This window comes from Perca flavescens, chromosome 6, assembly GCF_004354835.1.
Source record: "Perca flavescens isolate YP-PL-M2 chromosome 6, PFLA_1.0, whole genome shotgun sequence".
Taxonomy (NCBI): Eukaryota; Metazoa; Chordata; class Actinopteri; order Perciformes; family Percidae; genus Perca; species Perca flavescens.
In genome coordinates, this window is record NC_041336.1 from 20,932,980 (window position 1) to 20,960,111 (window position 27,132).

The window sequence follows — 27,132 nt, forward strand, 5'->3', positions numbered from 1 at the left end:
TCCCTTATAGACTCATCTGGAGACTCTTTGTGTTTTCCATGTAATGCTCATTTGTGTAACCACATATGTAAGCATAGATATAGGAAAGTATAGAAACTCAGCATTCTGTCATTGAGGAACTCCTCAATGACAGAACTCCTCTTCCCGATAGGCCCTATCCTCAAGAGACAGGTATAATTAGAGCTATGGAAACAGGAAACACCTCGCCCTCCCTATCGTTTTCTCCCTCCTCTCTCTACCCCCTTTTTCTCTCTCTCTCTTTTCCTCCTCGTCTCTCTCTTCTCAGATGTGCATTTATTTGTACAAATTATCAGGTGCAGAGACGTAAGGCCTATAATGAGTCCTGTGATGGTTATCAGTGTATCTTACATCCTTGCATTTACTGGAAATGAGGACATGGCTTGTGTCTGATTTCGTCTTCTTCCAGAAAGCAGTTAACAAGCTGCACATTCAGTTTTTGCTCTCATCTATCTGCTTGTTAGAATGAAAACTCACAGCTATTTTAATTATATATTAAATTGTAGATTTTTTCTACTATCTGTTGTCAAAACATTTCCATTACTAAAGTGGTGCCTTACAACTAACTGCCAAAAAGCACAAACTAATTCAATTACAGTGATTAGAAACACAAAAACAACCAACATTTTACATTTTAGAAGCTTTTACTACCAAATGTTTGGTATTATGACTTGATAAAACCCTTTAAATGTTGGTCGACCAGTCGATTAATTAGGTAGTTGTTTGAGCGTTAGTTGTCATGCTGTGGCAAATATAACAAATGTATAAGAAGTAAGCAGACATGTTTGTTTATATTAATTTTGAGAGTTGTCATGATGTGACTCGCTAATATGACATTTACTGCAATTTCAAACCTTAATCCTCCCACTGTCTTCAGCTTGACTTGCATCACAATGCTTTGGCTTTGCATGCCAGTGATTCATTTGTAGTGGATATTTACACACCCTTGGTAGTTTAACCCAACGTCAGAGATGTAGAAGAGGGGCCTCTAATTTCTGTTCCTTCCTCCAAAGATTAAAGACCCTGCGGAGACCAGGTGTACAGTTCAGACCAAAGATTAGACACCCATCGCACTGCCCTTCATCTTACTGCATAAATGACTTGCTCATGCACCGCACAGTTTTCCTTTTTTTTTGAGCAGGAAAGCTTCTTCTTCTCTCTTTTTCGCTGACCATTAAAAGGGGTGCATCAGCACTTCACCCAATTCCAACAGTCTCCCTCTGCTCAGGCTTGCAGAGTTTAAGAGAGAGAAAAGTCAGCACTTTTTATTGATTCGGAGGAGTGGCTCCCACCTTTTCCCTTCCTGGTGTGGAATGCACACCTGGAGGTGTTTGCTGAGTGGCTCTAGTAATCCATATAACAATGCAGGCTGACATCTGTTGCCATCAAGAGCACTCGAGGCAGGCTGCACTGACAGGCGCTGGATTGTCTCTACAGATCAGTGTGGCTGTGATGCTCTAGATCCCTTTATTGTGACATTTATCTTTAATCCTTTTTTTTTTTTTTTTTTTTTATTACTGACACAATAGAGAGTCCACAGGGTTTTATATGATCAGAGTCTTTCTAATTAACCGAAAAGGTGATGAGGTTATAGAACTGATTTGTAAAAAATAATAATATAACTCTAAATCAAAAGTTTGTATACATTAAAGACCATACCACACTATAGATTGACAGAAAGCACAGGTAAAGCGCAGTTGTCTAGACTTTGTTGACATGGCTTTGTTGAGTTGCACTGCTCTTGGTTCCCCTTACAGTGTACACATGAGGGAGATGGGTGCAGATAAAACGACTGGGTTACGCCCCGCCGAGGAATTGGGATGCCTTGGGGACTGGGAAACTTTCTGCCTGGCTAGCCTTAATATTGTGATTCTCCTCAGTCAACAAAGCAGTTTGTTTGATGGAACATGTCAGGTTCTTCCAGGACTTGGGGGCTGGTCCTCTGCTCTGGTTAGACAGCTGTCAGCCCTTCAGAGCCCAGAGAACCAGTGACTCCTCCATGTGTTGTTGGAGACTTCAAAGCAGTAGAGCAGAGCGAGGTGAGTGCTGATTTTCAAAAACAATTTTAACTGCTTTGGCTGGGATTAGTTTGGATGTTGAACTTTGGGGCATTGTTCTGTCTCAGGTTATTTGTTGTCATTGTTAATTGCACTTAATCTAAGAGCAAAGTTTTAGCATTATTATTGCTGTACAGTCTGTAATCCAGAGAATTCTTGGCAGTTTTTAGTGAGTGAAATTGCTTATCTTCAAAGGGAATTTGGAATCTGTTAAGGAGAAGTAAAGCTTAACTACTAAAGAGCAGTGTAGTACACATGACACAGATTAATTAATAGAAATGTAATAGTACAAACGTTTTATGACCTGCTTATGTCAAGCTATACACTACTCCTTTGGCTGGAAGAGTTTCTATTGTTTTAATAAAGATTAAAAAAAAATATAAAATAAATGCAAAACAATACTGCCAACGAAATGTTTTATATGACATACTGTAGTAAGTCAGTACAGTATTTAGTGGATGTATGTTTTAACTGCTTGTTGAAACAGATTTACAGGTGAGTGGGTACCCAGGCAAGTCTGTGCAAGGATGGTAACATCTAACATTAGTGTCTTTATTATAGGAAGATGTTTTCATTCTTCTGCCCAACAGCACAGATTAGATTAGATTCCATGCAATTAGACACTGAAGGGAAGGAAAGCTTGATTACTCTAGTTTTACAATAGGGATTACTTATTGAAAAATATAAAACGTATGCTTAACACAATGAAGTTTAGTCATACTTCACTTCACATACGTCACACAGTACATACTGCAGTGTATGTATAATTGAGTCAGACTGAGCTTGTCCTCTCCTTGACTCCTTGATGATTTCAACTGTGGGAGCTGCTGCTGTAACTCGACCTTGCCTCCTCCAGCCACCTGTGCTCGTGCGCCCAGAGAAAACACTGGCTTTTGTATTGGAGTGAGACGTCCACACAGCAGGGGGACTAAGGTACATTAGGCGGCTATGACAGGTGGCATACTGTTTTTCTGTGCTTGAATATGGTCGGGCTGTTGGTGGAACAGCTGCACCACACAGCCGTGGAGGAAGGGGTAAATCTCTTTCCTGACAAAGACATCAGAAAAAGACAGACACTTTAAATTTGACTTGAGACGCATTTCTTTTTAAATGTGTAAAAGTGCAATTTATGCATGTCTCGCCATACAGATTTGGGTCTCTCTTTGCATGTTTGTGGGAGGCTGGGGGTTGGGGCGCTATGTGGTTGTTTGTGTTTGTGTAGCTGTGTGCATTTGTGTAGCGAGGTAATCAATCTGAATCCTGGAGCCTTAGTGTGCAGCAGCGCCACTGTGTCCGTCTGTGAGAGGAGGAACGGTTTAGTGTGTGAGCCTGGATGGTGATGGGATGTGAGTTCCCATGGCTGTGTGAGGCGGTTAGAAGGAGAGTGATGACTCTTTCACTCGGTCCTCTGTATGGACTCAGCTTCTCAGTCTGATCTGTGAGTATAAAACTTACAAAATGCAGTTCTTTTCGTTTTGTTTGCCCACAGTTCCTCTGTATTAGTGAAACAGTGACTTTCTGCTTTATCTTTTTGGAAGAGTCAGATAGTGGAATTGTTGGAATTGCACTGAGAGACGGATGACAGACTGTTGTGAGCAAGAAAGTATATATTTCTCAGACATTGACATTAATTGGTGCTCTTATTTGATGATCGATTAATCTTTTGAGTAATTTTACAAGGGACATTTGTTTTTCTTGGTCTTGCATGATATTAAATTGAATATGGTTGGTATCGGACTGTTGGTCACACAAAACAAGAAATTTAATCAACAACAGATTATTCAACACTAAACTAATTGTTAGTTGCAACTCTACTTGGTATGGATTTCCTGAGCTTTTGCAATTTAGATGGATCTAACAGACATTTTGCTGCCGTAAAGACATATAAACTTAAATGACTATACAATGCTGTGATAACTGCCAACATATTTCCACTACTGTCACACTTTAAAATACTGTATATCATGCTGGAGTTTAAGAGGAAAAGGTATGAAGATTAAAGTTTTCATAACAACTGTTGTTGGGTGGCCTGTGTGGCACTGTGAGGTTGGTACGAAGTGAGGTAGGACCAAGGTGTCACATTCCACAGTTTGGTGTGTGTGTGTGTGTGTGTGTGTGTGTGTGTGTATCACAAATGACCACCCATCTATTTACAACAGAGCATGTACTTTATCTAATCTTACTTAAATTTATGATATCGCCTCCAATGAATTCCTTCATATTCAAGTTAAAGTTTGGTTGAATTCATGTGTGTGTTCATGTGTGTACATCTGACTGCAAACATTTCTCAGTCTTAATTCAAACCACTACTGTGTCCATCCTCTCTGCTTAAATCTGTCTTGTATTTTTATCTGTAGAGTTACGGTAAGATATGTTGATGAAAATTTTTAAAACTGCAGCTCTCATGTCTTCTGACTAATTTCTTCCCCTGATTGCTCTATCAGATGGGGTGCCACCCCTGGGACAGCCCTATCTGCTTTTTCAGATCACATAAATATTGTTTACCAGAAGTCTGCGTAAACGAGGCTATTTTAAACCTTATGGTTGCTCATGGAAAAAACAGGAAAGGTTTAATTCTTGTAGTTGTACAAACATAGTAGTTTAACAGGAGCTGATGTTTTACTGTCCACAAGTTTACTGCTGTCTTGATATGAATCAGAACATACTGTAGATAAGAACGTATGAAGCCCACACATATTTTTGTCTTTAGCACAGGGGACATCAGCTCTGTGGACTAATTCGCATTCATTTCGGCTCCAGGATACATGTTGTTGACTGTTTATCCCAGTGCAGCAGGGCTTGATCCTGACCTAAATCACACACTGATGCCTCCTCTAGTGGCCTAAGAGGAACCACCTATTTACAATCTCAAACAGGAAATACTGTATAAAGAGGAGAGAATTAGGAACTTAAAACATTTAATTTCTTTCAATCCACCCGTAATTCTTCAATTAATGTTTAATCTGATATTAACCAATTTAACTCTAATTTACATTTAGAAGGTAATCATCCACAAATACATTTTTGTTGGGAGCCTTTTCAACGTTATTTTTTTATATAGCTTTTCTCTTAAGTATAACATTTGATCACAATCATAAGCATATTGGACTATCATAAGCATATTGGACTATGTTTCTTAAAAGAAACTAAATCCATTGTGTCAGTCAACACCAAGTGTACACCTAACATAGCAGTAGTACACTCATTAATACTTTACTTTAATAATCTAACCATTGTTTGATAAAAATTAAAAATCATAACATTTTAGATTGTAAGACTTTGGAGCACAATTTAGTTTAACATTAGGGTGGCCCAGGCGCCGGCCATGGAACACAACGTTCTCAGCACAAGTGCCTCGGGGGACCTCTGCTGCATGTCATTCCCCCTCACTTCCTGTCATCTCTCTACTGTTTGCTTCATTTATTTTACTTCAATATCTTAAAAACATATCAAACTCACCACTCAGACAGGGCTGCAGCCTCGCTTCCAAAATTATACAGGGCTGACTTAAAATCTGCTTTAGTGGGCATCCTGCTGGCTCAGTTGGCTGACGCGCCTGCATCTTGGATGTGTGCCGACCCAAGACTTTTGTTGACTTCAACTTGAACCGTTTTGTTGCTCATGTGAGATAAGTAAGAATTAAAAAGAAGGAAAAGGAGAAAAAAATGAGACTTAAAAGAAGACAATCTGCCCTCAGTGAAACCAGTGCAGTGCAGATGGCCAGGGTAGCAGAAATTATAGGGTCAGACATGGCACCAACATTATGTGACTTGGAAAGAGAGGAGTGTATATTTGCATAGTGCATATGCCAGGTATGTGTGTCTCTGTTTAAATAGCAGATTATACAGTAGCTATATACATAAGACTAAATTTTGATCCACTGTATATAACAATATGTGGTGTTACGATTTATGATCTTACCTCTTGGTTTACAGTAATGCCTTTGCTTTTTTTGTGTGTAGTGCAAATGCTTCTGGATACTTTTGTCAACATGAGAGTAACTACAGTGTTTATGTGTGAGCATACGTGTGACTGGCAGTGACAGCGTGTCGTTTTGTCTTCATCGGGTCATTGTGAGTCAAGAATCTAGTACCTCTCTCTAAATATAAACCAACCCAATTACCTATCCTCACTACCGTCTCTGTCTAAATGTGATCTACACATTTATTACACAAAGCATGCATTCTCACCGATCATGGTTTCCCCGAACAATGATTTCCTGTGTTTAGGAAGTTATGGGAAGGAGCTAACAAATTGTCACTTTGCTGCATTCCAGCGGTAAAAACATGCTCACCTCTCCCGTGTTGTGTCTCGGTTAGGGTTTTCTTGTGATGTCATCATCGAGGAATGTTAACTAACGATATAATCGAGTTTATTGTTCCATGTCTTCAACTCAAAGACACACTATTTAGAAGAGATCTTTAAAGACAAACAGTTTATATATTGTTTTAGAGGTAATGTGTTTTGAAGATCCTCCTGGCTTATGTACCAGGGGGATGGCCCGCATATGTCAGTGGTTTCTAAGGACCAGTTAAAGAATTGGGTATTCCCTTGCCAATATTTAAGGGGAACGCTGTTGTAGTGAGTGACCTGAGCCACCAATCCTATGCTGATGTCTTCCTTTCTTTTTCCTTTTGAAAAGCAGCAGAATAAGCTGAAACCCTAGTCCATTTGTATTGTCAGGACAAAGAGAGACCATTGTGGCAGGAAGGGTGGAGGGGAGCTGCCAGTGGAGGTAGGGGTGCAAGGGGTCAGGGGGGGCAGAGAGGAGTTAGTCAGTCCGACCCCTGCTGGGTGGAGTGTTGGGGGTTTGGGGCGGTGGGGGTGTGCAGGTCAGGTAGTGTGTTTTTTCTCTCTTTCTCTCTGAATGATGAGCCTGAAGTTGCAGCAGTGTGCATTTATCCAGCTGGAAGAGGCTTCAGTAGCAGAGCAGTGGCAGGGCGGGGGAGGTTATGTTGGAGGGAGGGAGGGTGACGGGGAAGCCAGCGCACTGCCTCTCTCACGCTCCGACAGGAGTTTATTCTGCTCCAGTTGCCTACACTGAAGCACACAGACAGAGCTGGAGAGAGAAGGCACGGGACCTGTTGATATCACTGCAATGACTTACAGCACTTACAGAGTGGATTGTACACTGGATTTTAGCACTTGGAGTTGACTTTTATTTGTACTTATTTATTTAAGTTTGGTATTTCGTCTGGTGCCTAAATGCTGTCACTGGGAAAAATGCACTCCAGAGCAAAGTCCCGGAGTTGTGACAACTACCTGAGTATTAAGGTACAAGCTTTAAATGTGTCTTCATTACAGTTTTAATGAGACTTTTTGGACGTTGCTGTTTCCAACTGTGTGATTTTTGCATTTGTTCTTTTCTGTGTTGAGTGTAATACCTGACCTCTTTGGAACATGTGTGTGTTTGTGTGTGTGTGTGTGTGTGTGTGTGTGTGTGTGTGTGTGTGTGTGTGTGTGTGTGTGTGTGTGTGTGTGTGTGTGTGTGTGTGTGTGTGTGTGTGTGTGGTAGATTTTTAGACATGCATAAATTGAGGGAGATGGGAGTAGAACGTACGTTTCAGTAAGAGAACTTAATACATCTCATTGTGTGATGTATTACTTTGTCTGCTGCTCTCCGATAACGCCTGTTTGAGATACTCTGTGTTCACTTCGAAGGGCATTGGGAGTGTAATTCTTTTTAAAAAAAACAAAACAAAAAAAACATCTTATTTCTTCAGTAGATACAAACAACGACAATGTATTTCAGCTGTGTGCCATCATCAGCATTGGTTGGCTTTTATTAGCTAAACAAGAAGAAGAATGGAAACAAGATTTGATGAATGTGTGAATGTGTTTAGTTCATTTCTGGGGTCCGTGAAATACACAAGTTTGTATCCTTTCTGATAAGTCAGTTTCCTTTATCATCCACCCACTTGGTATGCACCCAGGCTATATTTACCCTGCAGAGGTAATAACAGACTGTTTGTTAGTCTCCTTTGTCTCTCCTGTCACTGCTCATCACCGCTCTGATTGGTTGAAGAATCTCCATTCACTTTTTGTCTCTTGTTGTTGGGTTTTCCTTTTTGCAAAGGCCTAATCAAATGTGTAATGTGTGCCTTGTATACAGTAAAACATCTATCTATAGAGCCTGTCAGGGCTGCTCAGGAACAATATCCTGTCAATATCCTGTTTCACATACATAAATCAAGTTTTTTCGATAACTGAAATGGAATTTGTCAAATATTTCCCACTGCTCCATTAGGTAACCGTTTCATTTTGTCTAATTTTAAAAAGAAAAATTTAGAACTGTGTCTTAGGTTGCGTCTTTTGTTTTGTGCAGTACTTTTTAATGATGTATTAAACAGCCTGATGGTCAGAGAAAAATAAAAATAGTAACTTTTGCTGAAGTGGGTGGGCCAGTTTATCACCTCCAGACTTCCATTATTGTTGATCTCGCTGTCACCTCACGGACCCAGCTGTGTTTGACACACAATCAGTGTGGGCCTCTCGGGGTTAAAGTTTATCTGCTGAGATAACATTATAACATTTACTTTAGTGTCTTTTTACAATGCCCTTCTAGTATTATACTGAAGAGCTTGCTCTATAGTGTTCATACACAGAGAGACAGAGTGTATTTTTGTCTTATCTATCTGTATGTGTGTGTTCGAGTACAATTCAGTTTTACTTTAACACTACGATTTGGAAGTATGTGTCTTAAGCTGAGAATGCATAAGTTAGATAAAAAAAATCTACAGACTGCACTGATATCTCCCAATAAATTCAGTTTATTAGAGCAATATTTTTGATTTAAGATCTATGGAGTTATTAATGCAATTGTCAGATCTGACTTTATGCTCCAGCCCCTCTCCTCGCCTCTCCCCCTCTCATGAGATAGGATTTCTATTGCCACGGATCAAAAGCTGAATCAAACTGCAGGTTCAATAAGGTCTCCCTAGGCTCTTTTGTTGGCGTCCTGGCACCTGGCAGCAGGCAGCTCAGAGCAACCTGTGGCCTTTGTGAGCCCGCTGCCTTTGAGGCTGTTAGCAGGTTGGTTAGTGAGCAGCCTGTATGAGGGCTCTCCTGTTACACTCCCCTGGTGGCTTCATGCTCCACTGGAGGCCTGGTAGGCAGCGCCTTTTGTGTCCCTGACCCACTAAATGTGTCAGTGACCACCTCTCGCTCTCTCTGTCTCTGTAGGTCTCTCGCTCTTTCTTTCTCTGTGATGCACCCCTTATCTCTTTCTATTCCTCTGACTTTGATTATTGTCTTCTTCCACTTTGCACTCTGACACATGCTTTTAAAAGTTGTGTAACCTACTATTAGAGTTACCAGCTAATGAAACATTTGCCTATAGTACATTTAATGTCTCCATGTTCCCACCACAACTTAATATCAAAGACAATCCAGCCTCTATGTTTTTCTGTTTCATTGAGAGACAAACCCCACCCATCGTTTCACTCACTTACCGGCTCTGTGCACCTTTCTGAACAGCTGGTTTACTGACGGTGAAGACAAAAGTGTCCTACCTGTAGCTTGAAGCCAATAATTACTACCTCAGTCCACCATCACACAGGCAGTCGCTTTCAAAGACCTGGCATCAGAAGGGGTGGGACTTCCCAATCTGTCCTGGCTGAGGGTCTGAGGCTAGACATACACAGCCATACACGCTGCATTCCTCTGTGGCTCAAAGCGGATGGGAAGCTAAGCTTTGGTGGCTAAGCTCAGTCGTTCTGCTGAGACATGCAGATATGTCTCCCACTAGCCAGGTGATACTTTTTAAAAGCTTCAAATGCTTCCTTACAATGGAAAGCAATATATGCTCTACTTCATGTAAGACATTATCTACAGGGTGATGATGTAATGTTTATTTTCCACTACTCTGAATGTGAACACTGTGTCATGCAGCTATTGTTCAGATAAGTGCATTTATTTCTGTCCACATTGTAGCATTGGATTACTTGGACAGCCACTCCTGTGCAACAGGTTGAATAGGATTTGATTGATCATAAAGCTCAAGTCTCAGCTATGTTGAGTAATCGTTCTTCAAAACACTACCTTGTCACTACCACTGTTTTTATTCTGCCTTGGGAACCTCAAGAGCAACTTGCTGGTGTGTCCTAACTATGTAGCGAGGGCTTTCCTCCCATTGTTAGCTTTCCTCCAAAAAAACAGCATGTTATTCTTCTCCTACTGGGTGCAACAGTGACTAATGCCCAGAGACATTTTTGTCTCACTAAAAATCAGACTGCCTGCTAATGGAGGTGGGCGTTTTTGTTTCATGTCACCAAACACTGTACAGCACATACCACTTAGAGAGGCGGAGTGCACAATGAGCGCCTTGTAGTAGAGTCGTGGCATGTGTACCAATGCACTGAACTGTACTTACGCTCCTCTAATTGATGGTGCTGAGCTGCTTAGATCAACAGGACAGATCCTACAATGGGTGAAACATGGGCTGTCTGACAGGCTAAATTCACTTGAGCATAGAGAATCTTGAATTCTAGACATCCTTTTTGTTTTTACACACTTATTGTCATGTAAATGCAGCGTAAGCATTCAAGTGAAAGTTAGGAGTTGCGTCCTTAACCCCCCCACATTCTTCTGCATGGTACACATTTCAGTCATAGTGTTGGACTTTCCCTGGCATTGCTATCTATCTAGGTGGTTATCATTGGAGGCAGATGTCTCTGTTCCACTGTTGTGTTCCATTCGGGAAAGACCGGGATGTTTGGCTGGCCTTGGCTCCGACTGATGAGAGGAAGGTCATAGCCCGTAATGCAAACTTAACTAAAAGACCAGGTCAACCTCATCCTGGATGGCTGTAATCCCAATTGTCCTGTTTCATCCCGGGACAAGTTGTAACTAACGGTGTGGGACATGTCATCTGCTCTAGTGGGGACAGGCGTTGGCGGCCCAGGCAATGTAGGGGTCAGATAAAAGTCAGCGATGACATGGCTGTTATTATTAGTGGGAAGCATTGCACCATCCCGGACGAAACTGGAGTCCAGTCTGTACTTTCCAGTTCTGCTGTTTGTGTCTGCTGACAGTGACGTCACTCCCACCAGGTGTTTCCCCTCTCCCTGATGGAAAGACCATCATGGCTGACATTTCCGGTCATGTTCCAACTTCCCGACTGTCTGGCTAAGTGGGATAATTCTCAGCAACTCATGTGCATATGCAATGTTGATCTGGTTGAATTCATGTACAGTAAGCAGATGCCTTGTTATTTGATCATGGTTGTGCAACATTTGTATGATAGTTTTAGCCATGCTAGGCTTGATAGTTGGTTGATCGCTCCGTCACTTTGGTCCAGACTGTAATATCTAAACTTTTGAATGGATCACTACGTAAATTCATGGTTCCCAGAGGATGAATCCTACTAGGTTTTCCTAAAAAACTATCAAAATGTTTCTGTTTTTTGTGAAATACTCTGTTGGATAGATTGGCATGTTATTTGTTAGGACATTTCCATCAGCTTGAGCTTTACTTTGTGTCTAGCATTATACCTGCTAAACATCAGTATGTTAGCATTGCCATTGTAAGGCTGTTAGTATGCTGAATATTATTTAGCATTTAGCTCTAAGCCCAAAAAGCCTCAGTGAGCCACTAGCATGGCTAAAGACTCTTAGGGCCCTATTTTAACGATCTGAAACTCAAGTATCAAATGTGAAACGCAAGTAGCTTTGTGGTCGGATATCGGGCACTGTTGCTATTATACCGGCGGGATAAATGACTCTTGCGCCCGACGCAAATCTAAAATGGGTTGGTCTGAAGTAGCTAGGTGTGGTTTGGGCGTAACGTGCAATGAAGCTATCAGAGCGTCATCTCACATTCCCTTTAAGAGCAGGCGCGCTTGTTCCATGGCGGATTGCTATTATGACGGCGGATTTGCCTGGTGGGCTCACGGCAGCGGGAGCTGTCCGGGATGCGGCAAAGTAAAATGCCCGTCTTGACTGGGTGGCGATGTTGCTGCGGCCTCTCAGGCGCATCTCCTCAAGTCTGGAGAGGATTGCTGCAGCCATGGAGCGTGGGCCTCCAAACACACCACCTGCTCCTGTTGTGCCCCTTCCTCCTCCCCCCACTCCATCTCCGTCCACCCACTCCATCAGGAGGACATCGCGCATTGCTTCCGGACCAGATCCCGCCAGAGTGTCCAATCCCACCGTATTCAACATCATGTCTCCTTAAGTCCTCTAATATTTCCTCATTTATGTCATCAACACATCCATGATTCATGGATTCATGGAAATGAAAGAATGCTGCGACTTTTTGAGGACTGTACTGTAAAATGCCTCCTGACCTATCCAAACACCACAAATACATTCCCTAATATACCGACGTGCGTCTGTGGAGGGAAAAGTCCGCTGTGCGTCGGGTGTAAAATAGGAATGATACATGCGTCGGTGTACAAAGTCAATTGCGCTGAGTGCAAGATAGCCCTTAGTGTTGTTTAAATGTTAAACAACAAATATAACCTCTTTGCATTTCAAGCACTCAAGACCAGTGTTTTCCAAACTGAGGTCCGGGACATCCCAAAGGGTCCAAAGAAAAATCACAGGCTAATTAAAGGCATACGCAAAAATAAATTATGTTAAAAAAAAAAAAAGAATTGTTATTTTTCTTTCTGAATTTTCTCTATTTTTTTTTTATTGAAAAAAAAATTCTGGATACTGTCACTACACGCTTTAAAAAATAATTTGAATAAAACACAGAGGGAAAAATAATTCTTAGGCTGGCCTGTTGTTGTTGTCACACCAAGGCTATAACCATGTAGCATATGTCTTAGTATTTTGCTATATCTTGGCAAATATGGCATTTTATGTGGCTTTGAGTCTTCTTGTTACAATGACATATGTAGTACAAGCTTCATCAGATGAAAAATATCAAACTAATCCAGCTCTTTTTTTTCATTCAGGACACTGAGTCTTTGGATAGCTGTATCCAGAGCACCTTGTCAGCCCTGTACCGGCCCTTCAGTGCCACCGCTGCCACCGTCCTGTGGCAGCTCTTCAGTGTGGTGGAAAGGCAGTACCGAGGAGACGGCCTCCGCTGCCTCATTGACTTCTTGCTTCCTGCCAAGAGGATTTTGCAGATCATCCAACAAGAAACCTGTGTGAGTTGTTGATAGATGTGGCACCTGAGGTTTAATTGAGGAAGCCACAGAATCCTGTGATTTATTTCAGAATTCATTTTGAGTTACAGCATAGTCAGAGATTTATCTGGTAGTAACCTTAGTGATTTCCTGCTGGACTGTTGGAAATAAAATGTTGAGAAAAGGGCAGTGAGAACACAACAAGGAAAAACTTAAAGCCCCAATAAAAATGTATCTGTGTGTCAGGACATGTTAACTCATGTCCTTCCCTAAACACTTCAAACATGTACAGTAATATAATATGGAATATGGAATAATAAACATCTTGAAAGATAAATGACTGAAGTGATAAGACAAAATGTTTGTGACAAAAGAATGTGAGAACAGCTCTGCCGAGTGTGAATTTAGTTTCTGAGTGAGAAAGGGGAGCATCAGACTGAGACAGTTGATCATTGTTCTGAAAACAAGCTGAAAAGCAGCCATATTTCTCTGAATAGGGAAACTGAGGGAAACTGTGGTCTGTTTGAGAGGCTGCCATGGACTCTTGGGCCCAAAATGAAATTCAATATTCTCTCTCACAAGCTTTGATTGCTGTGGGTTAGGGCTCTACAACCAAAGCACTGAAACTTTATTCCTCTGTATTCATCTCTGCGGTGATTACACTGTGACGATAGCCATAGAGCAATAGTTTCACCTAAGCCTAGCCCCCGAGAACAGCTTGCCATGCATGAGCGTCTTTGTATTGCAGGCAATATGAGAGGCTTCAGAAGACGATCACATCCTCAGTCTTTGCCTTCATAAGAGATGAAAAAAGCCAACCCTTGAGCACAGTGTATTTGCTCTTAGGGTCTGTTTTTTATTCTGTCACAATGAAGATTTGTGTTGTGGTTATCTGCAAAAACAGGCCTGATCAGGCAGGTATTCCTCTTTAGTCAAGTGATTCATCCAGTGTGTCCCGTGAAAACATCTCGCCACTCCGTTAAAGTTAAACATGTGTTTGAACGCTTTGCAGATGTCAGTCGTATCACAGCTGAGCCATGACATAAAGATAATAATCTTTTATGGGAGTGGGTATTGACTGATTTCTCTGTTTTCTCTCAGGTGAGGTTCAGAGGATTGCTGTTCTATCATGAGGGGTGGCCTCTCTGCATCCACGAGAAAGTTGTCCTGCAGCTTGCCCCTCTGCACAAAGTGCGCCTAAAGCAAGGAGACTTCTACTTACAGATTGTTCCTTTAGGCCGCAAGACTGCCAAGCTCGTAATAAAATGTCTGTCGGTCAGTGGGCAGGCCATCACAGAAGTCCCCATTGCAGAGAGCATGTATGGCAGCGTCTTCACAGCTGAGTTCTTGCAGAATGTAACACGAGACCGAAACCTGCACCCACTACAGAACTGTCTGCTTACCACTGGTACGGCTGTGTACAGGACGCCGTGGAAGAACGTGGTCAACCCACTGTTTGTCAGCAGCACGGCGGACGCCATCATGCAAGCACGCTGCAGCAGAGGTGGCTTCCGCGGCCATCTCAGCACCTGCAGCACCAGTGGATCCACGGGTACTCTGGACAGCCACCGCAGCTCCAGAGAGTCCCTGCACTCTCAGGGAGCTGACTCCATCTTCTCTGAGCCCACCTCCCCAAACACACACCGCACGGACCCCAGCAGTGAGAACCACAGTGTTGGTGCACCGGACGCTGCGGCACCTATCATTAAAATCGAAAGACCCACTGAAGAGAGTGGCATAGGGAGTGAGGATAGTGGTGGGAGAGAGAGAGGGTCCAAGATGCTCTCTTTTAGTACGGACCTCAGTAACCCAGGCCCTCGACGCCGCCTCCCAAGGGACTCTGTTTCATTTGAGAGCAGGAGACTTTTCAGAAAATCTTACATGGAGGCCCTGCAGAACCCCATGAGCCTCGGTTCCAGCTCTGAATCCATCCTGGAGGAAAGCCCAGAGCACAGTGCTGCCCTAAGAGAGAGCCCAGTGACACCAGGAAGCAGCCCCGACACCCGGACCTCCTCCAGAGAACACTTATCTTGGAGGTTGGGTAGCCGGAGCTGGCTCAGTGGTGATGACTCCAGGCCCAGCACACCTTTACTTTACTTACAGAGGGGGTTGAGGAGCGCAGAGAGACGGGCAGAAAGACGTTCAAAGTCACTGGAAAGGACTAACAAGGCAGGCCAGGTTAAAGGCTACCGGGAACGATCCTCCTCTGGAGGCTCAGCTAGCACCTCCCCCAAAAAGCTGATGAATGGCTACTCTCTTCGTTTTGGGAAGCTGGATGCGGAGGCGGCTTTTCCTGGATCAGAGAGGAGAAGCAGCAAAGAGGAGTCAGGTATGTGATGCTGCACTGATGTTCACCCCTATGTTGTCACAATGTACAAAAATCACACTTAATTTACTGTTCATCATAGTACATGCAAATACCTAGTACTAAACTACTGTACTTGAGTACAGTTTTGAGATACTTGTACTTTAGATACATAATCTTGTATTGTATGGCTCTTTATTATTCTACTCAACTGCAAGTAGTACTTATCACTCCTTCCTTACTTATTACCACATTTAGTTCACAGCTATAGTTACTTTGCAGGTTAAGATGACCAACTTATAAAATACGAAGCATCATTAGCGATTAAACACCCAGCAGTGTACAGTACACACTATAAAGTAGATAAAATCAGCTCCTCCTCAACCAGCTTAAAAAAATAATCCTAGTATACAATATGTGTATTATTCAATACAGTATTTAAACAATCTGTAAGAAGACATTTTTCTTAATAACTTTATGTGCATTTTGCCAACTTATGTACATTTAACAAAGTAAGTTCTGAATGCAGGACATATACTCATAATGGAAATACTACAATGTGTTATTGCTACTTTTACTTAAAGGATAAGGCTGACAACTTTACATTTTTACGTTATTGCGAGAATCTCTTTAAAACACCAAAACCAATAACAAGTATTGCCTGTGTAAGCATGATATAACCTATTCCTCTGTGCCATAGACGTTCATTTGTGTCCAAAAGCTGTGAAAAACACAATAATGAGCAACACTGATGTACAGGGTGACATGTTCCTTCATCACAATGAACATGGGCACTGTAGTTTATTTTGAGTTGATCCAATACACCATGCTGCTGCCATAAATACTCACCAGAGCACCAAAATGTGTATTAATCCACAGCTGAAAATGTACTATTTTTCAATCCTAGCTATAACTGTTTGAGCAACGTTTTCTATTAACTACAGTACAGAAATTGCTTTGCTTTTTTAGAAAAATAAACTATACAGTACAGGCCAAAAGTTTGGACACACCTTCTCATTCAACACGTTTTCTTTATTTTCATGACTATTTACATTGTAGATTCTCACTGAAGGCATCAAAACTATGAATGAACACATATGGAATTATGTACTTGACAAAAAAGTGTGAAATAACTGAAAACATGTCTTATATTTTAGATTCCTAAAAGTAGCCACCCTTTGCTTTTTTGATAGCGCTGCAAACCCTTGGTGTTCTCTCAATGAGCTTCATGAGGTAGTCACCTGAAATGGTTTTCACTTCACAGGTGTGCCTTGTCAGGGTTAATTAGTGGAATTTTTTCCCTTATTAATGGGGTTGGGACCATCAGTTGTGTTGTGCAGAAGTCAGGTTGATACACAGCCGACAGCCCTATTGGACAACTGATAGAATTCATATTATGGCAAGAACCAATCAGCTAAGTAAAGAGAAACATTACTTTAACAAATGAAGGTCAGTCAGTCCGGAAAATTGCGAAAACTTTGAATGTGTCCCCAAAAACCATCAAGCGCTACAACGAAACTGGCTCACATGAGGACCGCCCCAGGAAAGGAAGACCAGGAGTCACCTCTGCTGCTGAGGATAAGTTCATCCGAGTCACCAGCCGCAGAAATCGCAAGTTAACAGCAGCTCAGATTAGAGACCAGATGAATGCCACACAGAGTTCTAGCAGCAAAAGGTGAACGGATGGATTCTACATGCCTGGTTCCCACCGTGAAGCATGGAGGAGGAGGTGCAATGGTGTAGGGGTGCTTTGCTGGTGACACTGTTGGGGATTTATTTGAAATTGAAGGCATACTTCAACCAGCATGGCTACCACAGCATCCTGCAGCGACATGCCATTCCATCTGGTTTGCGTTTAGTTGGACCATCATTTATTTTTCAACAGGACAATGACCCCAAACACACCTCCAGGCTGTGTAAGGGCTATTTGACAAAGAAGGAGAGTGATGGAGTGCTGCGCCAGATGACCTGGCCTCCACAGTCAACGGACCTGAACCCAATCGAGATGGTTTGGGGTGAGCTGGACCGCAGAGTGAAGGCAAAAGGGCCAACAAGTGCTAAGCATCTCTGGGAACTCCTTCAAGACTGTTGGAAAACCATTTCAGGTGACTACCTCTTAAAGCTCATCAAGAGAATACCAAGAGTGTGCAAAGCAGTAATCAGAGCAAAGGGTGGCTACTTTGAAGAAACTAGAATATAAGACATGTTTTCAGTTATTTCACACTTTTTTGTTAAGTACATGACTGACCTTCATTTGTTAAAGTAATGATGGCCAGTCATTTCTCTTTACTTAGCTGATTGGTTCTTGCCATAATATGAATTCTAACAGTTGTCCAATAGGGCTGTTGGCTGTGTATCAACCTGATTTCTGGTCCCAACCACATTAATAAGGGAAGAAATTCCACTAATTAACCCTGACAAGGCACACCTGTGAAGTGAAAACCACTTCAGGTGACTACCTCATGAAGCTCATCGAGAGAACACCAAGGGTTTGCAGCGCTATCAAAAAAGCAAAGGGTGGCTACTTTTAGGAATCTAAAATATAAGACATGTTTTCAGTTATTTCACACTTTTTTGTCAAGTACATAATTCCATATGTGTTCATTCATAGTTTTGATGCCTTCAGTGAGAATCTACAATGTAAATAGTCATGAAAATAATGGAAACGCATTGAATGAGGTGTGTCCAAACTTTTGGCCTGTACTGTACATTTTTTTTTCTATTTATATATATATATATATATATATATATATCCATCCATCCATCTTCGTCCGCTTATCCGGTGTCGGGTCGCGGGGGGAGCAGCTCCAGCAGGGGACCCCAAACTTCCCTTTCCCGAGCAACATTAACCAGCTCCGACTGGGGATCCGGCGTTCCCAGGCCAGGTTGGAGATATAATCCCTCCACCTAGTCCTGGGTCTTCCCGAGGCCTCCTCCCAGCTGGGACGTGCCTGGAACACCTCCCTAGGGGGGCGCCCAGGGGGCATCCTTACCAGATGCCCGAACCACCTCAACTGGCTCCTTTTCGACGCAAAGAGCAGCGGCTCTACTCCGAGCTCCTCACGGATGAGTGAGCTTCTCACCCTATCTCTAAGGGAGATGCCAGCCACCCTCCTGAGGAAACCCATTTCAGCCGCTTGTACCCTGGATCTCGTTCTTTCGGTCATGACCCAGCCTTCATGACCATAGGTGAGGGTAGGAACGAAAACTGACCCGGTAGATCGAGAGCTTTGCCTTCTGGCTAAGCTCTCTTTTCGTCCAACGGTGCGATAGATTGAATGCAATACCGCACCCGCTGCGCCCGATTCTCCGACCAATCTCCCGCTCCATTGTCCCTCACTCGCGAACACAACCCCAAGGTACTTGAACTCCTTCACTTGGGGTAAGGACTCATTCCCTACCTGGAGAAGGCATTCCATCGGTTTCCTGCTGAGAACCATGGCCTCAGATTTAGAGGTGCTGATCCTCATCCCAACCGCTTCACACTTGGTTGCGAACCGATCCAGTGAGTGCTGAAGGTCACAGGCCGATGATGCCATCAGGACCACATCATCTGCAAAGAGCAGCGATGAGATCCCCAGCCCACCAAACTGCAACCCCTCCCCACCCCGACTACGCCTCGATATCCTGTCCATAAATACTACAAACAGGATTGGTGACAAAGCGCAGCCCTGGCGGAGGCCAACCCTCACCTGAAACGAGTCCGACTTACTACCGAGAACCCGGACACAGCTCTCGCTTTGGTTGTACAGAGATTGGATGGCCCTGAGAAGAGACCCCCTCACCCCATACTCCCGCAGCACCTCCCACAGTATCTCCCGGGGGACCCGGTCACACGCCTTCTCCAAATCCACAAAACACATGTAGACCCGGTTGGGCATACTCCCAGGCTCCCTCCAGGATCCTTGCGAGAGTGAAGAGCTGGTCCGTTGTTCCACGACCAGGACGGAATCCGCATTGTTCCTCCTCAACCCGAGGTTCGACTATTGGCGAACCCTCCTTTCCAGCACCTTGGAGTAGACTTTACCAGGGAGGCTGAGAAGTGTGATACCCCTATAATTGGCACACACCCTCTGGTCCCCCCTTTTAAAAAGGGGAACCACCACCCCAGTCTGCCACTCCTTTGGCACCGTCCCAGACTTCCACGCAATGTTGAAAAGGCGTGTCAACCAGGACAGCCCCTCCACACCCAGAGCCTTGAGCATTTCTGGACGGATCTCATCAATCCCGGGGCTTTGCCACTGTGTAGTTGTTTGACTACATCAGTGACTTCCGCCTGGGAAATCGGCGACAATCCCCATTATCCTCCAGCTCTGCCTCTAACATAGAGGGTATTAGTCGGATTCAGGAGTTCCTCAAAGTGCTCCTTCCACCGCCCCTATTACCTCCTCAGTTGAGGTCAACAGTGTCCCATCCTTACTGTACACAGCTTGGATGGTTCCCCCTTCCCCTCCTGAGGTGGCGAACAGTTTTCCAGAAGCACTTTGGTGCCGACCGAAAGTCCTTCTCCATGTCTTCTCCAAACTTCTCCCACACCCGCTGCTTTGCCTCTTTCACGGCAGAGGCTGCAGCCCTTCGGCCCTTCGGTACCCTGCAACTGCCTCCGAGTCCTCCGGGATAACATATCCCGGAAAGACTCCTTCTTCAGTCGGACGGCTTCCCTGACCACCGTTGTCCACCACGGTGTTCGTGGGTTACCGCCCCTTGAGGCACCTAAGACCCTAAGACCACAGCTCCTCGCTGCAGCTTCAGCAATGGAAACTTTGAACATTGTCCACTCGGGTTCAATGCCCCCAGCCTCCACAGGGATGCACGAAAAGCTCCGCCCGGAGGTGTGAGTTGAAAGTCTGTTGGACAGGGGCCTCCTCCAGACGTTCCCAATTTACCCGCACTACACGTTTGGGCTTACCAGGTCTGTCCAGAGTCTTCCCCACCCTCTGACCCAACTCACCACCAGATGGTGATCGGTTGACAGCTCTGCCCCTCTCTTCACCCGAGTGTCCAAAACATACGGCCTCAGATCAGATGAAACGATTATGAAATCGATCATTGACCTTGGCCTAGGGTGCTCTGGTACCAGGTACACTTATGAGCATCCCTATGTTCGAACATGGTGTTCGTTATAGACATTCCATGACTAGCACAGAAGTCCAACAACAAACAACCACTCTGGTTTAGATCAGGGAGGCCGTTCCTCCCAATCACGCCTCTCCAGGTGTCTCCATCATTGCCCACGTGTGCGTTGAAGTCCCCCAGCAGAACAATGGAGTCCCCCACTGGAGCCCCATGCAGGACTCCAGTCAAGGTCTCCAAGAAGGCCGAATACTCCGAACTCCTGTTTGGTGCATATGCACAAACAACAGTCAGAGTTTTCCCCCCCACAACCCGCAGGCGTAGGGAGGCGACCCTCTCGTCCACCGGGGTAAACTCCAACACAGCGTATATATATATATATATATATACAAAATATAGTCAATTTTGTTGTAGTAATATGCTCTTTTACAGAACCTTAGACTTCTTCAATATTCTTAAGTTTGGTTTTCTCCAACAGTTGTATGACTGTTCATGACCCATCATTTCTTGCTCATCAAATAATATTACCTAAGGGTGTGAAATACACGTTTCTGTCTTAATAGACAGATAATGGTGGTTTCTCACCAGGGTGTGTAATCATACCCTGCAGCAGGAGTGATTACAACAGTTCGAGTCTGAGTTGAGACAGCTCATAACCCTGAAGCATTAACGCTGTCATTGGTGACAGATTGCTTTTCAAAGCCCACCTTGTATATATTGGCACGTTCAGGGTACAGGTATGGCCCTGCCCTGGAAACAGAACTTTACTCAAAACACTGCGTTTTCTTTACATTGTGTTTTTTTTCTGTTTGTTCAGACAGGGTAGCTCAGGAAAGTGGCGATGTGTCAGAGTTCCACCTAGGGAATCATGCTGTTTTTAGAAAACACAGATTCTTCCGTGAATTGAAATGTGAGGTGAAAATTGAGTTTAATGCCAGATGATAGCTACGGCTGTTAGTACTGATTTTATAAATATAGGTGATTACACCATGCAGCAAACATACAGTAGTTAAATCACATCACTACTGCGTCCCTGAGATTACCTCAGAGGGGATTGTATTTCAGCTATTTCAAAGCAGGTTTCCCACAACAACATTTCAAAGGCAACAAAGGATCCTGTAAACCCTGTAAACCAACCACAGGGACCCCCAGCATCCCACAATGAGATGACCCTACAGTGTTATTGGGGCTGGGGGCTGCACTGATCCCAGATGGGTTGCCTCATTTACAAAAGTTTCCTTTGTGAATCAATCAGTCACTGGGGATCCACGGGAAAAAAAAAAGCCTTTCAAACTATGCCTGTGTCTTTGGAGAGTCCATTCAGTCCAGAAACACAATACCTAACTTGCACTGATTCACACCACTCTGAAAAAAACTCCAGAAGGGTTGATTTACTCATGATATGAGCCAGCAAACTCTGCAATATCCAAATAAATCCTCCGTTATTTATGTGATCAGTAACTAACTCAAAGCTTCAGCAATCAGTGCAGATTTAGCCTCTTTGACAGCTTACAAATGTGTCCCACAGACTACACAAAAATCAGACTTTCACACAGGACAATACTCAGGAGGCTTTACTCTACATTTGTCACTTCCTCTGAAAACAAAGCAATTTAGGAAACCTGCAGCAAACACAGGCTGGCCACACAGTCGCACAGGAAATGCACTGACTATTTGAAGACAATAGAGGCTGAGCCGGGAGGGTTTACTGTCACAGAACAGAGCGGGACAATGCAAGAGGCCTCAAACTGTTTAAAAAGACAACACACAACAGGTGTCCATCAGACACAGATCCATAATCACAGATCTATCATCAGAGTTGGTTGAGCAATGGCCTATCAAGGTTTTATTTTCGAGACTATTTAACTATTGGATCACTGCTGTTTTGAGAGGACCTACAGTAATTTATGACTGTGGTTCTATGGAATGTCAGTCAGTTGGTCAGTCCACCGCTTTGGTCCAGACTGAAATAACTCATCAACTATTGGATGAATTGCCAGAACAGATATTCATGGTCCCCAGAGGATGAATCATAATAACTTTAGTAATCCCACTACCATCAGGTTAAAATTTCACTCTCCAATACTTTGGTTTATGACCAAATACCTGCAAAACTATTAGCATTTCCATCAGCGTGTGCAGTACTTTGTGTTTGTGCTTAATAGCAAATTCAAGCATGCTAACATGCTAAACTAGGATGGTGAACCCAGTTAACATTACACCAGCTAAACCTCAGCATGTTAGCATGCTGGTGTTAGCATTTAGCTCAAAGCATCACTGTGTCTAATTATAGCCTAACATAGCCACAAGCATGTAGACTGTTGTAATTTATGGTATTTTAAATGTTCGTATAAAATATAAGTGTTAACATTTATCACAGCCCGGTTCTTAGACTGTTACAAGGATGGCAGACATAAGAGTATACTTGGTAGTAAAATCACTGTATTTATTACAAATAAGTTGAAATCAATGAATAGGTCAAGTCTGTGATATATTTAGGGTAGAAAGTGTATGAGCTGCATGGGCTTTGTCCTGCCAAAACAAAGTAAAATCCAACACATAAAGCCACGTAATTTTAAGGGGTGTGTGGGGAGAGGAGATCTTGCTGCTATACTCACAGTGGACCCATGGGGGTACCATGCCACTGTTGGAGCTACCTTCAGGTCCAACCCCTGCAAACAGGAAGACAATGAGCAACAAACATGCACCAAAACAGCGGGGCTGTAGCAATTTTTACGACAAATCAAATACTTGGAGCTGTCTCTTTCTGTCCTTATACTAGGGCTGAAACTAATGATTATTTTTATAATCAAATGATCTACCAGATATTTCCAGGTATTTTGATAAATTACTTGTTTTTGTTTTTTAGAGAATAGTGAACAATGATAATTACAATTTTCCAAAAGTCCAAAGGGACATATTTATTTATGTCTTGCTTTGTCTTACCAAGTACAAACCCAGATATATTCTGTATGGAAATCAGCAAATCATAGCATTAGAGTTGCTAAAACCAGATAATTAATTGTTGCAGTTCTTCTGTATGCTGTGCATACTGTGCTATCCATTTTGATAATCTTACAGTACTTAGTCAAGGCACAGTAAAGTATCCAGTTGGTTATACAGAGATACTGTGTTTCACTGCCTTAGGAATAGGTTCAAGTCCATAAACTGTGTTACCGCTTGGGAATGTCAGGAGCAGCATTCCTATAAAAAGAGCCTCGAGGTATGGAAGGCCAAAGAGGAGAATAAGAAGACATGAATAAGAGTCCAATAACGGCATGAGTCAGGCAGACTTAACACCTGGCCTCAGTGATGAGTCAGTGTGAACTCAATAGTACAGCACCGCTATCTCACCACTAATAAACACTGGTTTCATGTGGCATTACGAAAAGCACTGAGGTGAAAGGAAGCTTCTAATTGCTATTGATTTTACTGTATTTTTGTACAGTTGTAGCTCAGTAAGTATCACTTAGAAAATATGTGCCCGCTATTTATAATTATTTCTACAGGACAGTGTGATGACATCATCAGCAGTGAGAGCAGGCGGCACAGGCATAGTGGAGAAGAGTCACACAGTCCTAAAGCTGCCAATGGGACTGCCATCAGGCCTGCTTCAGAATCAGGCTCTTCCTATGAGAGGAACTCCGCTCTCCCCAAACTGGTGTCAGGGGTCAATCAAGACCTGCTCACATCAGGTGCTGTGATCCTGCCAGGTACAGGACGACTTCTGATATTATATGCTTTCATTCATCTAGTTTTAATTTTTGATGCATTTCATTTCATTTCAACACATTTGCTTTCTAAAAATTCCAATGTCCAACATGTTTTCTCCACTGCTGGAAATTAGGAACAGGCCTTAATAGAGCGTACACTGCTATTATCCTCAAATAAGTTCATGATAATATAGTTCTGTGTTTGGTCTGTGGTAAAAAGGCTGAATGTAAAACTGGGTATTCCTTTATCATGCAATTGTTTTTTTGCCCCCTCATTTTTAATTTAACTGATATTTTAGAAACTTTCAAGTACTTTTTCGCTCTAAGTAACTTTCCTATCTGATCCCACATAGAGGATAACATTAATGTGATAATACTGAGCTGCTTCAACATTCCTGACAATGACAATGATAGTTGACATGTGAGTATTAAGTGTTGACCCCCCTGCTGGCATTCTCTCTTCCAGGAAACCGAGATCGCAGTGGGAGGCCAGTGCTGCAGGTGTGCACGAGAGATCAGGTGTGGGCAGGTGAGAGTTGCACGGTCAATGACCTCACCTGTTTACTGGGCTACTACTACTCAACGCTGCGGTGAGTCACGCATACTCTAGGTTTGTTTTGTCTGTGTTAAGAATAACTCCAGTAACTTTCACAGCTGTACCTTACCCCTAAGGTAATGCTGTCCAGTGCAGACTTTAATAATATGTTATATATATATATATATATATATATATATATATATATATATATATATATATATATATATATATATATATATATTTATTTATTTATTTATTTATTTATTTATTTTTTTTCCAATGTTCCTTGACACTGCAGCTGTTATTTAAAGCTTATAGATGAATGAAAAAATCAGTATTTTTTATGGCATAATCCGTAAACCTGAGAATGAAAAAAGTGTTAGTTGTCAGTTTCACAGAGTCTTAAATATTTCTTTGTCTTTCAGGTGTAATTGGAATTGTTGGACTTTCCAAAACCATCTATAAATGTCATAAAATAATCTTATACTTTTTTCCCCCTCATTTATCAGACAGTACCAATTTTTTAGCTTTCAAAATATGGAATTGCATGCAGTCAGGTGTTTGTAGTACAGTAGTACAGTACTATAACTGTAATACTTTGCTTTCAGGAAAGAAAGGTGTGATCAAGGCTTAACTGTTGTAATAGACAGCAGGAGGCAGCAGCCTGTTCCAGCTCTGTTGTCATCTCTGTCTGAATTGCAGGTGAGCCCACAGTGGAAAATATGTAATTACTCTCCAACACACACCCAAAGAGTTTTTAGGCCCTGCTAAAATCTCTGTTGTCTTCTGAGCTGTAATGTTACATCTATCTCTGGGTTATTACACTAGGGCATTCCTTACACATTTCATATTGTTCTACCGCTCAGTCTCTGACACAGTTTTCTTTTTTTAAGGAGGCACACCTTTAAATTTGTAGTGACTGCTGTTCCAAGACATTTTTCTGAAAAAAGGCTGGCCTTAGTGCTCTTGTGGAGAAGCCTGCGCTTACTTGTCTGTTTTTAACCGCACACTGGGAGCGTGCTGACTGCAGGCACACATCATCATGTTATGATTTTGAGTTTTCTGACTAATGTCGGGATGATAATTCAGCAAACCACAACATAGTCATTTTAATACACATTTTATACTCTACATGTATTATCATTTATTTTCTTCTATTTAAGTGACTATATAATTGAGTGTGCATGTTTTTCTCAGGCGTTAGCACCAAATGCACTTTACAGTGTTCTCTTCCTGGTGGACAAGGAGACAGCAGCCAAACCTGAGAGAGACACCAATGTACAGGTAAATAATTATCAAATTAATAAGATGTATTTCATATAAAGTGATGTATTCATGTTGTTGAATGCTAAACCTAATCAGATTTGATGAGGGATTTGCAAGAATTCAGATATAATGCCATCACTGTAGTCCATGATGAGATTATCAAACTGAGCGTGTGTTTTTCTTGCCACAGACTGAAACACTGTCTTCTCTGAAAGCCCTGCTGAAGCACATCGACCAAACCCAGCTCACACGAGACCTGGAGGGCACCTTCCACTACGACCACAACCACTGGATCAGCTTCAGACAGGTGAGTGTGCCGGAGGTGGCTGGCCATTATAAACATATTTGCAAACCTACTTACGAGCTTGGCGAGGGTGAAGATACTTTTCTAAAAATATATTTTTTTCACTTTACACTGCACTAGTTTGCTGTTCCTAGTAAAATTAATTAATTTATTAAATGATATTACTTGTTTTTGCCAAAGTATATAGTTACAAGAAATGGCTTCTCTGGGCCAGTTGAAACACGGCCTGTTTGTTGTATGGAAATAGTGCTTTTCTTGAATCAATCCCTTGCATTGCAGGCAGGGATGTGGGCAGTGTTGCCACAGTTACTTTGAAAAAGTAACTTAGTTACTTTACAGATTACTTGATTTTAAAAGTAACGAAGTTAGATTACAAGTTACTTTATTAGTTACATTCAGCAATTGCCGACAACACCCCCACAGCCTCAACATAAAAATGACAACCGGTTTACTGTGAGGCAGCTCGGCATTGCCATTAGTAGGGATCTTATTATGGCACGAAAGAGAGCGAGTCAACTGTATTTAAGCATTTCCTCTATAACATACTGCCCGACCAACTTCTTCAACTAACCCCCACTTACTGGTTTTGCACCGAAGTCCAGCTTTTGTTGTTTGGGTGGTGGGGGACCTCCTGCTCTCTGCTTCGCACCACATGGTGGGACTTGCTCTGTAAGTTTGACTGCAGTGCTGCGACTCCAAATGTTTCTTCAAATTTGACATAGTGTTTTTTTAGCTAGATAGCACTTTGTCGCCACCAGCACGGAGTGTACAACCAACCTTA

At 42.7% G+C, this 27,132-nt stretch overlaps 1 protein-coding gene across 2 annotated transcripts in view; it reads left to right on the forward strand.

Moving 5' to 3' along the window:
* The first annotated feature begins 7,067 nt into the window (after positions 1-7,067).
* Positions 7,068-27,132, forward strand: part of plekhg4b (pleckstrin homology domain containing, family G (with RhoGef domain) member 4B) — a 30,534-nt gene continuing 10,469 nt past the window's right edge. For both annotated transcript variants that reach the window (XM_028580291.1, XM_028580292.1), the window contains exons 1-8: positions 7,068-7,349; positions 12,976-13,173; positions 14,254-15,481; positions 24,040-24,243; positions 24,710-24,833; positions 25,390-25,483; positions 25,979-26,065; positions 26,238-26,354. In XM_028580291.1, coding sequence (XP_028436092.1) covers positions 7,281-7,349; positions 12,976-13,173; positions 14,254-15,481; positions 24,040-24,243; positions 24,710-24,833; positions 25,390-25,483; positions 25,979-26,065; positions 26,238-26,354 — 2,121 coding nt within the window. In that variant the 5' untranslated portion in view covers positions 7,068-7,280. The remainder of the gene's footprint in view (positions 7,350-12,975; positions 13,174-14,253; positions 15,482-24,039; positions 24,244-24,709; positions 24,834-25,389; positions 25,484-25,978; positions 26,066-26,237; positions 26,355-27,132) is intronic.